Consider the following 18,226-nt stretch of genomic DNA (forward strand, 5'->3'; position numbering starts at 1 on the left):
CAAAGGGATAACTGTAGAAAAAGGGGTGTGCCCACTCTAGCCAAACACGCTGTGGTTACTCTAAACAGGCCCGTAGATGGAATGGTGAGTTGTGTGGAGGAGTAAAGAGCGTAATGCAATCAACAAACAATCCGAACAAGGAAAGAAAAACAAAAGGGTCCCCATATGGGACAGGAGGAGAGACAATAACCATCATAACTCCCAAAGAGAAACTGCTTTCGAAGTAGGTGCAGGGAGGCAGCGGTGGAGCCAGGGTGCCCCCAGCCCAGCAGATGGAGATATTACATTAGTCATGATGAGGCCGGGGATTCCAGTCAAGATCAGAACAATTGCGAGGGGTGGAACCCTGAGTTTACACGTAAAGGCCACATAACTAAAGGCATTGACTACAGCAAAGGAAAGGCTGCACTAGTGCAGACCCAGCCGGAGCACCTCAGGGCACAAGTCTATGCCAAATCCTCCCTAGATTGCCCTGTGAATACCGGAGTTCTCTAATGGCCCAGAGGCCGTTGAAAATAGATGTTGGGAGGTGAGGTGTCCAGGAAAGCCCCTGAAGAGAGGCTGCAACAGCTCTTCATTACTCCTTTCGGCATTGTGCAGGAGTAGGCCTTCCCTCCCACTTTGAGCACTGGATCATCCTCGACCGTACCAGGGAGGCAATGGCTATGAGGGAGGCCTGTGTATGATTGCACCACCCAGCCTCAGGCCTCCTCTGGCTGTGAGAACAAATATGTACTTTATCCATTGGAAATAGGCCTTCCTTAGAGGGGGATGTTGGGCTGGTAAACTGTGTGCTCGTTCGAACACAAAATAAGGCAAAAGCGTTCTGCTTGATCCATTGTTCCAAGAACTGCACTTAGGCTTATAGGATGGATGTTGCTGCGGCGTGAGCGTCCCTCTACATCATCCACCTTCCTTTTAGCACTTTGCAGTCTTGTTGCAATTTAACCCGAGTTTGCTCAGCAACAGCCCAGGTAGCTGGCTACAGCTCTCCCAGTGCCTGTGTATTTGCGGTGACCTTTTCACACAGCTTGTGTTGGTTTTCATGGATAATTTCTAGGTAATCGAGTAGAACTTAGCTTCAAATGCCACCAGAGATTCATCAGTGGCATCCTAAATTCTGCCTTTTTATCTGGGGCAGGTGGCAGCATCTCCAAATCCATCTCTATCAAAGGAAGTAGGACCTTTGTGATGTCCATGTGGCACCCTCCATGCAGTTGTTGTACGTAACTCCAAAGGAAGTTTGCTCCAGGCAACGAATCCAAGATAGGAGAAAGACCTTCCTCCAATTCTGGCTCGGTGAATCATTGGGATCTTAGCCAACCGACTGATGGAAGACAGAGACTTCTAGAATGTGCATACTCTTTAATCCTTTCCCTGAGGTAGGTTTCCCCGTTGCCCTGCAGTGCTTTATTAGCAAAGACCAGTGTTTTGAATGTTTTTTTTTTTTAAATTGGAAGCAAATGAAGAGACGTTTAGAGAGAGAAAATATAAGACATTTGATGGGAGATTCAAGAGAATATGAGCCGCCGAGTTCTGGACAACCTGCAGTTTGCTAAGACAATAGTCTAAAGTACTCGGATATGGGGGATTTTCATAGTCCAATCTGGACGTTATCATGGCCTGAATTTATTTTTTAGCAGAAAAGGAGAGTAAATTAAGGAACTTTTTCAAAATGCGTAGCATCCCAAAACAGAATCCTATTACCGTTTTAAATTTGTGGTCGAAAAGAGAGGGCCCAATCAAATTTGATGCCTACGTTCTGAACTGTATCCTGCTGGGGTCCAGGTGGTGGAGCATCATTTGGCCAACAGGACTGCCATAACACTGGCGAGATAGCACCAAAGATTAGTATCTCTGTCTTTTCAGCATTGCATTTCAATTGATTATAACCCAATGAAACAAGGAAGTGACACATTCTTTGACTGCCTCCCCAGCAGTTTCTTCACCCTTTCCACATGTAAACAGCTGTGTATCGTCCGCATAAGAAATCACTTTATACCCTAACTTCTCAGCTAACTAGGCTAAGGGCGTACGGTAAACATTGAATAGGGTGGAGCTAAGAGCCGAACTCTGCGGCACTCCAACTGACACCTCATGCACTTCTGAGGAGAATGGGAGTATCCAAACTTCCTGACTTCTCCCTTCCAAAATGGAGGAAAGCCACATCCACTGACGCCAATTGATTGGAGTTGGATAACAATCTTGAGTGGGGGCCTGTATAGAATGCAGCCAACAGGTCTAACATGACTAAGACGCCCCCCCCCCTTTATCTAATGTGCCTTCAATATGTTCAGAGGCTTTCATCAGTGTCGTCTGAGTATTGAAATTGGGTCTAAACCAGACTGGCTCAGGGGCAGTAGGTCAATAATTTTAAGATATTGTGACAGTTGTTGATTTACCCATTTCTCTAGAACCTTTGAAAGAGCAGGGAGTAAGGATATTGGTCTGTATTTTTCCGGAACCCTTGGGTCCACTGAGGGTGTCTTGAGCAAGGGTAACGTTTTAGCTTGTTTCCTTTGTACAGGAACCACTCCTGTGGTCTAAGAGATATTTATTGAACACTTTATTTGCTAACGGATTAATGATAAGTGCCGCTTTTGCAAATAAACTGGGCAGGCATGGATCAGGAGAACCTGATTTGAGGCTTTTAATGGCTATTAATGATTCTTTCAAGGAAATAGGGAGGGGATTAGGCAGAGATGCCATTGCAGTGGTAGTCTTACTACTTACTGCATGCAATCTCAAATAGGCTGTCCGTAGCTAAAGATCTAATAGAAGACTAGCCTGAATTGTTATGATTTTATTCTTAAAATATGAAGCCAGTTGATCACAGCAATGGTCACCTGTGGTGGCCTCTGGGCTCATGAAGGTTTTTACTATTCTAAAGGTTTAATAGACTTTTTTGGCTAGATGTACTTCTAAAGAAAATGTTGTTATAGGTCCTTTTGTCCTCAATGTTTAAGATTTTCTGCCATCATCTTTCCAAAAGTTTACAATGCTTCCTTCCTTTTTGAAGGTTCTCCTTATACCAGGGACAGATAGCTTAGTCCTATAACAGATATGATCAGATTCCAGTGCCAATTTATTCAAAGTACTGCCGCCCAGCCCTCCAAACGATACACATACAATTCTATCGCTCCAGAGAGTGTAGGCATATTCTCTTCCAGAGCACAAACAAAATCCAGTGGTTGTATTTTATGAAATGCTCTAGATGAAATTCAAGCTTTAGTTATTGTGGGTGAAATGTTAGTTAACGTTTGACAACTGAATTTGATCCGATAATGATCTGACCAAACCAATGGAAGAAGTTCCGCTATATGTAGCTTAACCTCATAGCTGCTATGGAACGTCCAGCTCCAGTGCTGGACGTTCCATTGCGCAGGTGCAGTTCGAACGTTCAACGGCCGACGGCAGCACTACGGAGGTAGTGGTGCCGTCGGCCGCTGAACGTGCGCAGCGCTTAAGGGGTTAATGTTGGCAAACATTTGATCTAATATATGACCTGCTTGATGTGACGAGTTAAAGACATGCTGGAAAAACCCTAAGGAAAACATGGTCAGTTGTTTGGTCCATGTGAAGATTAAAATCACCAAGATCTAAAAATTGAGAATATTTCAGAGACCAGGAGGCCACGGCAACCCCCAAAGGACCTAAGAAAAGAGCCAGCATTTCCTGGTGGTCTACAGATCAGTGCTGTGGCTACCGATTGATTGGGGGTGTGGGGGAGAGGAGAGTGCGAGGCGGAAGCCTAACACTTCAGCACTTTACATTTCCTCAAGAGGGATGGGCATGCAATTTAATTCATTTTTGTGGACTATTGCAACCCTCTACCCTTAATGCAGTCTTTCCTTCGGATTTTATAGCCTTTAAGCACGGCTTTTGCTATTGTTGGATTAGAAAATGTAACTCGGTGACATGGATTATACTGAATTGATAGTTTTAAAGATTAGAGTAACACTCCTCCATCTTGTGGTTAAAGGTGGGAAGTAGGTTAGACATTGTTTGACTATGAAATGAGGGGGATGGCAAAACAACCAACTTCAGCATCGATCTTTTCCCTCTAACCCGCGAAGAATCTGAACAACTCAATCTCTGACCTTAACGATCTTTGGAATTAACCTACCAACGTCTCCTACATTGTATATTGTCTTCAAACGCCGCTGTTAACCTGTCTACTCCACCATCATTTACATATTATTATCATGTTTGCCCAGTGTTTTCATTATTTTCCCTATATATTGTCTGTAAATGTTGCTTTGCATAACATGTAAAGCGCTCTGATACCCTTGTGTCAAGTTTGCACTATATAAAATTCGAAAAAATAAGGAGATTTGCGGCTTTCCGGTGCAGAGTGGCAGCAGCTACTTCTCATATTAATTGGAGAGCCTTCTCAGACAAGGATACGTGATGCCTTCCAGTCCATTTTTTTATGGATAACACACCAATAGTTTTTTCCCTAAAGGTACAAAAGTTATTAAAAGACAAAACCTTGTTGGAATTTTCATAGACACCATGTGATAAAAATGGAACACACCCGCAAAATCAGGTCCCATTACCATAAGGATATACCTCTCTTGTGTATGACCTCCAATTGAGTAAATTTTCGCTTCTGAGTCGGAAGGCGCCTGATCTACAAAGGTGATGGGAGAGCTAATACTATATTTTCCTTAGCAGATGGAGTAAGCCTTCATCAGTGGAAGTACGTGTCCCCTTGGAATAAATGCAGAGCTGATGAAGACCATATCTCAAATATACGAATATGAAAATGAAATTTATCTTCATGATAATTTAGTAGTTGATGAACATGAAGATTTAAAGTCCGACCATTCATCGACAGTGATCAGATTAAGAAGAAGCGAGAGTAAACCCCATCAGTGTCGCTGATTCAGTGGTGCTGGGACCAGTGTCTGAGTGACAGGACCTTGCCCACTCCACTGATCACATCCTTGTTCTGATCAGCAGGCTGATTGTACGAGGGTTGATATAAATGAAGACAATGTGCAGTTGTTGCCATTTAATTTAATTAGATCAATAGGTTTTATTTTCCTGGGTAAATGAGATTTCTGTGTTTGCTTTGAGGGAATTTTGAGTTCTACGACAGCAACAACCCTTCAGCGCTCCCCATTAAATCCTGAAGACATTTCTATGTGTATTTCACTATTTCCTGCTCTTTTTAAATCCTGAATATAATGCATGGCACAGCAAAGCAAGCAAAACATCCACTTGTCTCTGCCAGTGCTCTATTTATAACAGTCTGTGTAGGAGGGCAAATGAAAATAGAAGACAGTATGCCATTTTAAAGCAGCTGGGTGATTATGATGGGGTCAAAACAAGCGAATCCAGCCTCCTACATACTGTTCAGAGCTCAGATAGCAGACGAAATGACTGGAGGAAGGCACAGTGTTCTAGTCTACATTTCATAATAGACAGTTGATTCATTTTTAATGTATTATTGTCACTTCTAGGTGTTTTGGTACGGTCTGTGAAAAAGGCAAGATTGACAACGCTGTAAGGATGTGCACTCAGTTCACCCACAAATTTCCTAAACTTAAGTCGGCAGCAGTACAATATTCTTTGTTCAACACACCACTCAATGAGCTAAAATCAGCATGATTGGTGACCCGTCCAATAAGTTTCTGTTCCAAAAAGAAATATAAAATTGAATTCGCTGAGAACTTAAGGAAAACGTATGCTTTTTAATTGAGTGTACTCGGTCCAGTCTCTGCAACATATTGTTGATTTACAGTGCTGACTAACCCAAGGGAAGTTTCTAAGCACGATGCATCAGCCCACTAACAAAAACAATGACGTAACATTACCTTCATCACACGTACACACCACTCTACCCCTTTTTTACATGTCTAATTAATTCAACAATTGAAAGACTAAAGTTCTGTGTTCACTTTCGCAACGGAAATCGGGAGAAACGTAATCCTGGCCTTTTTTCAATACAAATCCATATTGTTTGTGAATGTTTATTGCTGTGTTTCGATGGCTCCTGAGGCAAGCCAAGGATATTTCCATCTGTAAGTAGACTGACACATAATTTCACCCCTTTTCCTCAAGGCCGCTCAATATTGAACCCAGGTGAAGCATCAGTGGTCCGTACAATTTTTTTATTTTTTTTATTGTTTATTTTTTTTTGTCCTCATTTGCCTCTCCCAAAGAGAAAGAAAGAGACAGCCATTTCACTTACACCAGTGTAATGGAGGGAAAACATGCCCTTTTGTACATTTATGCAGTAATGTTTGAATCGCCATGAATTCCTGGGTTAGTGATGTGTTTGTTTATATTACGACTGATGGACTGCAACGCCCAGAATACAAAGCAAAAGACTTACCAGGATGTACTCTTCGCCTTGGATAATTGCTTCTAAGCTAGCCTTCCTACATTAGCTGCATAGTGACAAACTATAGGATCATTTAGGCTATCTGCCTACCTGCAAAAGTGACAATTGTGGGTAAGATTTGGGTTGAAAAACTGGTAGTGTCTTCAGGAACTCTCATGGAATTTGTAATGAGTGCATGTTTTCCCTATCTACACAAGCAATTGTGGAGCAAGAGTGGCCTGTCTTGTGACAACCACAGTTCTGACAGTTTTTCTGGCAGCCTCCTGTCTGGACGTTGGCAACAGGAGAATCAGGAGGTGGTGGTGCAGTTGCCTGGCCAGACTTTGTACATACCTGTGCGCTGAATGAGGTGACTAAATTCTCTTCTGTGTGGTGAGTTGGTGCACAATACAGAAGGTGAACCAACAAACCTGGAGTGGGTTACAGCAGGACACAGTTGCAGATTCCGGTCATATACTGCAATAGTAACGACGAATCTAAGGGTTGTAGCCTGTCTTTGGAAGCCGAGTGATTGTGACAACGGCTCTATTACCCATATAGGACCACCTATAACGTATCTCTCCCTAAGGAGGATGGGCCATTTCCTACATAAAACACGTGTTTTTGGAATGGGTCACAGACATTTGTTGTGACTCATGGCTTTCTTGGGGGCTCGCGGATACTTTGCTATTGTGCTTCAATTTCTTTGCATGGGTTCCTGCTTATTTGGAGGTACCCATGTAAGTAGGCATATTACTTTTGCACCTTGTGGTGATTGGCACTTTGGGATGGGTCTCTCAGTTTTTTAGTCCTGATGAGACCCCAAATCCTACATTGTCGAAATGTGTCAACAATACTAAACGAACTATAATATCCTTTCCTTTGACTGGAAGGATTGTTGTGAGATCTTTATGTAAACCAAAGTGAGGTCGTATGTTTTTTGTTGTTGGAAACCCTCTTGTTTTGTTATTGTTTCCACGTATATGGTGGTGTTTTTGTATTTCTTTTTTGGGTTCTGTTTTATGTGGGACAGTTCGAATCTGGTTGCCCTAAACTACCCCCTCGTTCTATCCGACTCAGTTACGTCTCTAGGCATCACCCTTGACAAGAACCTATCAATCGAGGCCCACATCAAAAACTCTGCAAAAAGTGCTCTTTTCTGTCTAAAACACCTCAAGAAATTGAAACCTTTTCTGCCCCATGAGGACATCAAGACAGTAGTTTGATCCCTGGTTTTCTCTAAAATCGACTAAGAGAACGCCATCCTTACAGGGATTCCTAAAGCTCACCTAGCCCCTCTAAGGGCAGTGAAGAACATGGCCGCTCGACTTGTATCTGGAGTAAAAAGATTTGATCACATCACTCCAGCTCTCAACTCCCTCAAATGGCTTCCCATGGAAGGGAGATGTATTTACAAACTGGCCTGCATCACACACAAAACCCTCCACTCTCCAGCCCCCAACTACCTGAACAACAAACTGGTAAGAGCAGGTCAAACCAGAACCCTGAGAAGCTCCAACTCACTCCTTCTCATTCCACCAAAAATGAAAAAGAAAACCACCCAATTCCGATCGTTTTCTGGCAACGCTCCTAGGATATGGAACGCTCTCCCTGGAGTCCTCAGATGCAACCCCTCCTTCTCCTGTTTCAAAAGGGACCTCAAACTCCATCTCCTTAATAAACACTTTCCGTAAAAACGTCAACTAACATAGACCTCAATATTCCGAATTGACTCTCATTCAGGGATTGTTGGTGAACGGACTATTCTATTCACCTTGGTTTTTGCACAGTTATTTATTGTTCATGCTGTATTCTTTATCCGTGGGTAATGCAAGGCCCTTCTTTTCTTCACAATGTGTATGTGAAGCGCTCTGATACCTACAGGTCTAGCTAGCGCTATACAAACCTTTTAAAATAAAATAAATAAAAATAAATATTGCTTGCTTGTTCCTTGCAATAACACAAATTCGAATATCATAACAGCTCGTTTGTGTTGAATCACCAATTGTGCAAGATTTCAGTGTTCAGTCTTCCCTGACCGCGTTCCGAACTTTGCCATTGTGCTTTTGTTTAAGTACACCGGTAATTGCTCGAAGGGAACTATATAATGAGAAACAACTTATTTAAATCCCAAGTTCTTTTTAAGCAGTGTTTCTTTTTTTATTAGTTGATCAAATCAGGAAATCTCAAGGCCCTTGAAATGGGTGCATATTTCCTCTACTCCACAAACAATGTTGGAGCAAGAGTGGTCTGTCTGGTGACAACCACAGCTCTGCCAGTTTTTCTGGCAGCCTCCTGTCTGGACGTTGGCAGCGGGAGGAGGTGGTGCAGAAGCCTAGCCAGACTATGTGCGTACCTGTGCACTGAGTGAGGTGACTAGATTCCCTTCTGTGTGGTGAGTTGATGCAGCATGGAGAGGGTGAGCCGACAAACGTGGAGTGGGTTAGAGCAGGACACATGTTAGAACCACTACTTGTTTGTAATATATTATTGTAAGTGAGAAGTGATGACATTTTGTTATCATTGGTGCATTTCCCACACCAAGTGAACCTGTATTAAAATAAAATATGCTGTGTTGACCAGAAATAACTGCCCCCACTCATTATAATTCAATAATATAACAAAAAACGGGAATTGCACTCATCCAAGTACTGAGCCCACCTCTTCTAAGCATCCTAACTCGGACAAAAGAGCTACTTTGCATAGTGTGGCCACAGTCCAATGAGAAGCAACAGCTGACACCATAAATGGGATACTCGTCTAAACCGTACTAAATGTCATTTGTTGCAGATTTTAGATCATTAGCATTTTAAATGGACAGACGTTTCTTAGGAGGGGCTGTTTAAGGGCAATCAATCATTAATGCTACCATAGATATTTAATTGTGTAGTCTTGTTACTGACTATTTATGTATGGGTGTACCTGTATTGTCATAGCCTGCTGATCTAATCTTCTCACTGCTCGTTCCATCACGCCTTGCCTAAAGATTTTGTCCTCCTCCTACCCCAGGGGGTTCACATTTTCTCTATCTTATTTCGTGCTATTTCCTTTCTTCTGTGTGCCCTAGAAATTTGACAGTGCTTATGGGGGTTTCCCTCTCACCCCCCTATGTCTTCCTCTATGACCCACAATTTACTTACTTGGTGCAAGCCCATTACCTTCCACCTGTTTCCTTTCTGCCTTTATCAGCAGCATCTGTTCCAATGTTTACAACTATAATCTATCTTTGTTGCCATTATCTTTGATATTTCTTGTCTTTCCCAGAACCTCTTACCACCAATTCTAACCTAAAAATCCTTCTCATCTCCAAAGCTTGGTATTCCCCCTCATCCACATTTCTCATACAATCATTCATACTCATTCTCCACAGTCTTTTAACCCTGTATCTCCTGATTCCTTTTCGCTAACCTGTGGTTTAAATCTAAAATGGGCCCAGTGACCTACAAGATTTAGATGATTGACACATGGGTAAATGCTATACATATACTTGTTTTGTTCTCTGAATGCATCACATGTTTTTTGGAAGAGAGCGCTACGTGCAGTGCCCACCCTAACTTACTCTTCGCTTTCACATTTCAGATAAAAGCGCGCATGGATACATTGCTGCCCACCCTCTGGTGAGTTCTAGACTAATCTCTTTTGTAATGACCTGAGAGATTTAAGTAGTACAACCAACATGTTGTAGAATCCTTTCTGTTCTTTATTTATACAATGTTTTACATCCTACACGATTATTACACTCGTTTCTAAGACTGCTAATGTTCCGTGCATTCTCTTTGTTTCACCCCTTAGCTGTAAAACATACAGCACAATTGTCCCAGTGGCCATATGAAGTTTTTTTTCAGAACCTGTTTTCTGATTGACATTTGCCAGACATTTATAATGTGCATTAGTTAGGAAGTGAATGGGGTTTTCTTGTGCAAGGTAATGGTGTTACAGACGGGCACACTTTCTGCAGAGAATATTTTTGTCAGTAAATATGCTCTTCATATGGTGAAAGACTTGTTTGACCTGAGGGTGGCTCAGCAGACATCTGAAACTTACCTGTGTGTTCTAGGTTTTCAAAAGGATGTTTAATTCTGATGAACTCAGTTTGAATGTAGCTGACAACACAATGTACCTCGCAGTGATGTGGTACTGCAGATTTTGGACCCCCCTGCAGTGCACATTTTGGCAGTGTTATCACAGCAAACAAGAATTTATTGATATTTTTAATAAATAATGTAGGAAAGGTGAGGCCATCTTGAAACCAGTGGATGATTACCAATGTAGCCAATACATTACTCAAAATAAGGCGCTGTTCCGCAAAGGATTGGATAAAAAAAGAGATAACATGTTTGTGTGTTGTGCAACAGGTACTGCTTTCGCTGTGTTGTGTATGTTGCTTTCCGTAATCTGAGCGCTGTGTACAGTTTATATGCCGGTAGATAGCATTAGTACACCTTGATGACTTCCACGTATCTTCAGAACCTAATGTTTGTGTATTTGCTATGGGTATATTTATGAAAATATACACCAGGTACAAAATATTTTACATTTAGCATTTGTTCCACGCAGTTTATGCCCGATGTGCCCCCTCATCTGGTACACATCTTAACAATCCCCTTTAAGACCCTTTTACAGTTTCAGTGAATTAGGTGCTGTGGAAAATGCAGCAAGGGAATTTGCATATGTTTGACTAGTTTTGAAGTTAGCTCTCTGGGTTCAAACTATATTTCCATTCTATCTCGGTGGCTACTTCCACTACACTTCTCTTGGTAGATCCACCCATGCACACCTATCCTGAAATTACTTGTGCATAATATATTGAGGGTACAGCACATAGGTCCATATAATGTACTTCTTTATACCTTGTATGTTATCTTTTTCAAAGCATATGTTTTGGAAAAAAATGGGAAACTTTTTTTGTGAATTGGTCCCAATGTGTGCCAACTCTGTCTTTGAGATATTGTTCTGACAATTTAGCAGTGGCCCCAAATAAATGTCTACGGAGGAAGGAAGGACTGTTTGAGCTAATGGTGAAAGGCAGTGAAGAAACGATTGTCCGTTCTGAGACCTCCTTACACTACTATAATAACAGTTGCTGCCTTTCTAGTAGATGTGCCAGTCAAACACACAGAAAAGCTTATATACCAAAGTTAACTATTTCTTCCATAGAGATGAAAACATTTGTGATTGGTGAATTTCCAAGTCACATATTTGGATTAAGTTCCTACGATATATTGTTTTCTTTAGGCATTTGGTTCTGGTTGGAATGGTGCTATCAGCCAAACATTCCCGTGGTACTGTGCTACCTCGTGGTGGTGGTAGTTGTAAGCAGCTACCCTGAAAATCCCACTCAGAGCACACCATCAAGACAAACAGGACCTACCTGCATTGGTGCATGCCACTCAAGGTTGACCAATATGACATGCCTTGGGATTGACTGTGGAGACTGGGTTTATTTAGGTGGTAAATAGACCTGGATTCGGTGGTCCTATTCTGGATTATTTAAATGGGATGCAGAAGCATATCTCTAAATCCTGAAAAGGTGCATATGGGAACAATCCTGATTCCTAGGTAGATAGTCTATGGCCGCCTCTACCCATGAGTGGAAGAAACACACCGGCAGTAATTCACCCTATAATGACATTGGGAGCAATATCTTACTATAAAACAGACACAAATCCTGGTTGTAAATCCACACTGACTGCAACCGAACAGTTGGATAAGTAGAACCGACCAACCATCACATTTTTCTGCCTGCGGTGAGTGGTGTGGGATTTGTTTACTTAATATTTCTCTGCCACATAGTCTGTAGTATTCTCCACCAGCCGAAGACAGTATAGAGATTATCTACTGATGTCAGTGACCCTTTAAATCCAACCATGGTCTTTCCTAGATGCCTTTAAGCTATTTGAGCGAATGATAGTGCAAAAACCTGTCCTCAAAGACTGTACAGTATGTCTAGACAATAAATGGAACAATTAATCTTTTAGTCTAGTAGCACACGAGTTAAGATGTCCAAAGAAACCTTCATCTCTTAAAAACATGGGATAGTCTTGGAAGATGTTTTAAAGAATACTCATTTGGTAACTGAGTTAGCCCTCTCAACTATTGTCCAAACACTGGGCATACCTACACTTAATTGCCCTTTTGCCAATACTACATATATGCTTATAATTTTTGATCAAGGTATCACCTGCCTAAATTCCCATGTTGTATTTACTGTCCACTTCTAAATAATTCCAAATGATTTACACCATCCATGCATTTCCAATGCTTGAGATGAGCCCAATCACGGAATATATGGATACCTGGTATTTGAAATATTTTTCGCGCAAACTTTGATGTGTGCAGTGACGATTTTTGGTCACATTTGGTGAATTTACCCTCACATGCATCAGTTGTATTCCTCACAGTACTATACAAAATATTTTGTTGCCAACCTCACAATTATTTCTAAATTTATCAGAAAATTAATTGTGATAATTTAACTACAACTTATAGAGCAGGTCTCCTTCATGAGCCTTTGTTATTCTGGCTTCTGAGATAAAATGTATTTGTTTTATCTGCCAGGCTTGTGTGATTAATGACATCTTCGAAGATCAGTGCTCTGTATCGTTAGTCAATGGGCTCTTTGTGCTTGGATCGGGATTCTGGATAAAACGTTCTGCACATGCATGTTTCCTCATTTTTAAAAATCGAATGCCATTCGCAGGATGTTGATCCATCCTTGTGAGTACACCATATTTGCAAAGAATTTGCTGCAATCTATTTTGTTCCTACATTCTTCTTCCCCCTCGCTGTCTACTATCTTTTCTTTTCATTTCTCCTCTTTACCCTTCACTATATCCCCCCTCTCTCCTTCAGTTGTTTTTTCTTTACCTATGTCCTCTGCTGCGGTATACACCCAAGTCTATACCCTTCCCCCTGTGTATATGCTACTACCTCAATCCCTTCCCAGTATCACTAGTCCATCCCATACCCCAGTAACTCTACTGCCCCTCTAACTATATCCGACTACCTCAGTCTATGCGTATAAACTATCACTCTTACCCTTCATATCACACTTTTAAATTGACCTCCAGATGTAATCTACTAACCACGTTAATATTTTATACAACTTTGTTTTTACCCCTGCCTATAATGCAACATCTCTACCCCTACATATACCCTTGTATACCTACTCTTAACTTTAGCACAGTAGATCCACCCATATCTTTGTTCTTCAACCTCTGTTTATAATCTAGCCCTCTTCTCCTACCTATTCAGTAGTACCTCAACCCCTCCCTAATCTTTAATACCCTGACTTTACCTTTTTACCTGTGCCTTAATACCTGTGTTCGTAAGTATAGCTCCATACTTCTACTTCTATGATAGTCTGTAACCTTACCAATACCCTAGTAATTAACCACTACCTAGGCCCTAGTACTACATTTCCTACGTATACCCGAATATCCTTTCCATTTCCATTAATCACATTGCTTTTCTGATTTCCTGTTTTCCCATTTCCTGTTTTCTCGTTCCTGTTTTGGCCATCTTTCCCCAATTCATGGCATGTTTTTGTTGAATTTATTTAATTCTTTTAGAAGAAAAGTGTTTAGCTCATTTCAGAAGATCGTGGAGTAGTCAGGGGGGTAGTCAGGCTGTTCTTCATTTTTAGATTTTCCCTGAAAATAGGTACAACTGTCACAACAAGGTGAGGAAGATATCTATGATTGTCAGTTTATTATTAATCCAACATACGTTGATTAACAGTTACCAATTATCTGGGAGCCCAGCATAAGTGTAAATTGGAGGTCAATAATTGAATAGGACAGCTTGGCACAGTTAATGGATGATCTAAGGCAGGGACATGTTGTCCACTTTTAGCATTTTCTTAGAAGGCAACTATACTAATTTTAAGTTCCTGAAAAATGATATCCCTTTAGCTGTTTATTTGACTAATGTAGGCTTGATCTCTAATTTTCATCTTGGGGATCACAAGCATACAATGTTTTCAATTATCCTACTATTTTTTCTCTCATCTGGCAAGGTAGCTCTGGTGTATACTATTTTCTGCTTCAGTGAATTTGTTAGAACTACATTGTATGGTGAACTCTCTCCCTTTCCAGCCAGAAAAATGAGAGGAATCCTGAAGCAAGAATCCATCTTAAATGCACTTAAAATTCTCTGTTGGCTGCCACTCTATTTGTAAGGTCATCTATCTCCCATATAGTAGCAATTGCCTTCCATCCCTCATAGACAAGATCCTGTTGTATTTGCTGTAGTCCATCAATTCTAAAATCTAAAACTCCTACCCGCTCCCCTCCGATGTCTCATTAGAGTGGAGTGGTACCTTTATCTTAACTACGAATCTGTAGAATCAGCATCCTTGCCTTTGAACAAGCAAATCTTCATAAACCCCCTAAAGGTATCTTTTTATCAGCAGCTTTTCTACTGGCCTACAATATAATGTGTGTCAAATGCAGCAGCGGTCCCTGCAGGTAACCGCGGTGGGGCTGGAGGGGTGGGGGGAGGGTGGGAGTCAACAGACCACAGAATAGGGAAAATTAAATAACTAACTATTTATTTGTCTTCTGTCGACATTCCCCCTCTAAAATCCCCCTCCACCCCACCCCACCGCGCTTACCTGCATGGGCCACTGCTGGTCAAACGCTAAGTCAAGAGACCTGCAAAATGAAGACAATGTAAGCAGGTGTCCAGCAAGCTTCAAAAGTGCATTGTTTTAAATAAAGGGGTTGCACAAAACATGAACAAATAAAAAAAGAAAATAGAAATGCTTACATAGATATTTTTACCTACTCCTCCTCATGAGCTTTAACACTCATGTCTGGCCTCTGTCATGTTCAATCTAGGTATCCAAAAGTCAATACTTTTATGCAAGAATATTAGCATTTCATTGATACAGTACACCACAGAGAAAATATATTGTTATTTTAGTGTAGTGATGTTTTCATGTAAAGAGCCTAATTTATTCTGGGAGTCTGCTTTATTCTGAAGCTTGTGGTCCTGTAATTCAACTTGAGATGCTTATTCAGTTTTGGAACAATTCAGTCTTGAAGATAAAACTACTCCCTCTTTACAGTAAAGAATTGAGCTAAATCTGCATTCATGTCAAACAAAAACTGTTAAACCAGCAAAGGAAGCTGAAAAATCAGTTGCGAGTCATTTACTCGTCCTGGCTTCACCGATGCAGACATTTTCTTTCTTTACTTATTATTAAAGTGTCTAGAGGCTGTTCATTTTATGGAGTGTGCTATAAAATATATATTTAATACGGTTGTTGTTATTACTAAAGCACTAAATTATAAAAAAAAAGAAAACTATAGTTTAGACCTTGAATTGATAATAAAATGATATTGAATCACCTCATTTTATGTAGTAAGTTGGTTTATTTTGCAAGATGCCCAGAAGAAAGTGGTATATGGCAAAATATACTTCAATATGTATATGATAGTACTCAAACTGGGATCGCTGGTGTTTATTTCATTTATTATGTGTGTGGTGCTGACATTTCAACGTGATACCTCCAACAGGGTACATGATTGAATACCGCACTTGGTGGGAAGCCACATAGTCTTTTACATTTCTCATTAAGGTGTACTGATAATTTATTTCCTTTTTGTTTGCAACCAAGGAGGAGCCAGACGCATTTGCTGCATATAGAGTATGGACTTTATTCACAATTTATATCTTACAGTATCAAATTAGTTAGTAATGAAATTTGAAAAATGAACTTTGCCTGCAAATCAACACTTTGACTATAGAGTGTTAAAATGTGATACTTGTTTTGTTTGAATTAGTTATTAAGTACTGTTGAATAAGCAATTTGTATTTTGTACACAATTGTGAATCTAGGCTACACTAGATTAAACTAGGTTACATAAATGTTGGTTATACAATGCATCCAAATAGTCTTTGATCAGTATAATTCAAACCGATGAAGAGGCTTAACCCCTGTGCTTAGGGAAATCATTTTACCACAGCTTTAAATTAGGCCGATGCACAATACTAGATTTTTGAGCTGCAGAATCTAGGCAAAACCTAGACAATAGGGCTCTAAAAACATGTTAACCATCAATAGCTATAAATGAAATTTGGTTGTATTTTTAAAAAAAAAAAGTTAAATCCAATATGCCTTTATAAGCGAACCCAGGTGTGTTGTCACTAAACCCTATTACAGTATTGTCAATTACTTTGATTAGACCTTCTATCATAATCCTAACAACTAGGCAATCCATTGTTATTGATTACATGGTCTTGTACATGGTACCTACAAATCCTCCTTGCTTTTAACGTACTACAATTTAAGCCCTGACATTGAGAATGACTGCCTACCTGATGGTTTTGTATTCCACTAAACTATTATATTGATCATTGTTTATCTGATCTTCATTCACTTAAATCTTTCATTCATCAATCCTCTTATTTCCTCTTTTACCATGCATGCTTCCCTTGATGGGTTTGCTTCCTTTCCTAAACTGAATTTATTTTCCTTCTTTTAAAAATATAATCTACCCCCAAACCTACCTAAAAGTGACATCAAGTCGTTCAAGTGAATAATTCCTCAAAATCGATGTTCTGTTTCTTCTGCAATACTGACTCTACTTTGTGGTCTGATGTATTTTTTAATAGCACGCGTTTCACTTAACACACAAAATAAAAATGACCCATGAGCTATCAATATCTGTTTTCACATCTTTCAATTACAGTCCGACTATTTCCATTTTGATTAATCAGAAGATGACAGAAGCTTCTGGCCAGAATCTAAACATGTTTAATCTAATTTATTTCTATCCAACAAGTGGAATGAATGGTATAATTAATACCCACCTCCTCCCAATTCCATCCTTTTATGTCTAACACTCATGGCTTGTTCCTTTGCTCGTGCAGTGTGTTGTAAATCCCTTCCACTCATGTCACACCCACTACTCAAAGTCCTCCAGTCTCCATACTTACTACAAAAAGGAACTCCTACATTAATTAACTGGTACAAGGGGACTATTTCTGAATAATTTCTCTGTTCAAGTCTGGTTCTGATTCCTAAGACACTCTTCGTATATAGAGGTGGAAAATGATGGGGCAAAGGATAGGGCCCTAGCATACTCTGCTGAAACCAGGGAGTTTCTAAAATCGTGGCGTTCCTATCTGTACGGGCTGATAATGGTTGGCAAGATGGAAGGTGAACCTTTGCAAGGCTGTCTCGGAGAAGTCCAGGTAATTTAGAGCGATGGGGATTAGTCTTATCCACTTGCCCATTCAACAAATGGAAAGGGCTGAGGTACAACTGCAGATCAGCAGACTGTCTTGGATAGCGGATATGAACATAGGCCTCCATCTAGGTCTTTTGTTCTTGGCTCAAACTATGAGAAAACACTCCACACAGACTATAGTGCATCTATGACTTCCACTCCTAGTACTTTGTTTTCATGCCTTTATCATGAAGGGAAAGATACTAATAGGGTGAGGTAATTCAGAAAGTTCATTATTATGCACTGACCAAGTGACTTGCATCCATCACCTGATCAAATCTACCTCTTCTCCATAAGAATGATTACCTAGAACCCACCATCAAGGAACTAATTCTATGTTCTCGCTTCTGGTTGATCTCCGTGTCTGAGTCAAATTTAATTACTTTTCTACAGACTTGGGTCAGAGATTACCTCTTACCTGAAGGGAGTAAATGGTAAACCCCCGAGAAACAGACACAATGAAACTATTCCAGAGGGAATGTCCCTTTCTCTGCAATGCCTGTCCTTGGCCACTGAGATTGTAAAAAGACTTCCTAAAAGTCAGGAGATGACTAAAAACCTGTCCACTATCTAGTTGCTCTACCACCATCGTTTTCGTACCTTAAGAATGTAAGCTCTGCACTGCTTGTCATTTCTTGTCTAAGGAGATTGGTTAATT

At 40.5% G+C, this 18,226-nt stretch overlaps 1 protein-coding gene across 2 annotated transcripts in view; it reads left to right on the forward strand.

The window, feature by feature from the left end:
• The window catches only part of PAK3 (p21 (RAC1) activated kinase 3), a 357,271-nt gene that overhangs the window by 192,335 nt on the left and 146,710 nt on the right, over positions 1 to 18,226 (forward strand). For both annotated transcript variants that reach the window (XM_078688801.1, XM_078688802.1), the window contains exon 5: positions 9,911 to 9,948. In XM_078688801.1, coding sequence (XP_078544927.1) covers positions 9,911 to 9,948 — 38 coding nt within the window. The remainder of the gene's footprint in view (positions 1 to 9,910; positions 9,949 to 18,226) is intronic.

Source organism: Lissotriton helveticus, chromosome 4_1, assembly GCF_964261635.1.
Source record: "Lissotriton helveticus chromosome 4_1, aLisHel1.1, whole genome shotgun sequence".
Classification (NCBI taxonomy): Eukaryota; Metazoa; Chordata; class Amphibia; order Caudata; family Salamandridae; genus Lissotriton; species Lissotriton helveticus.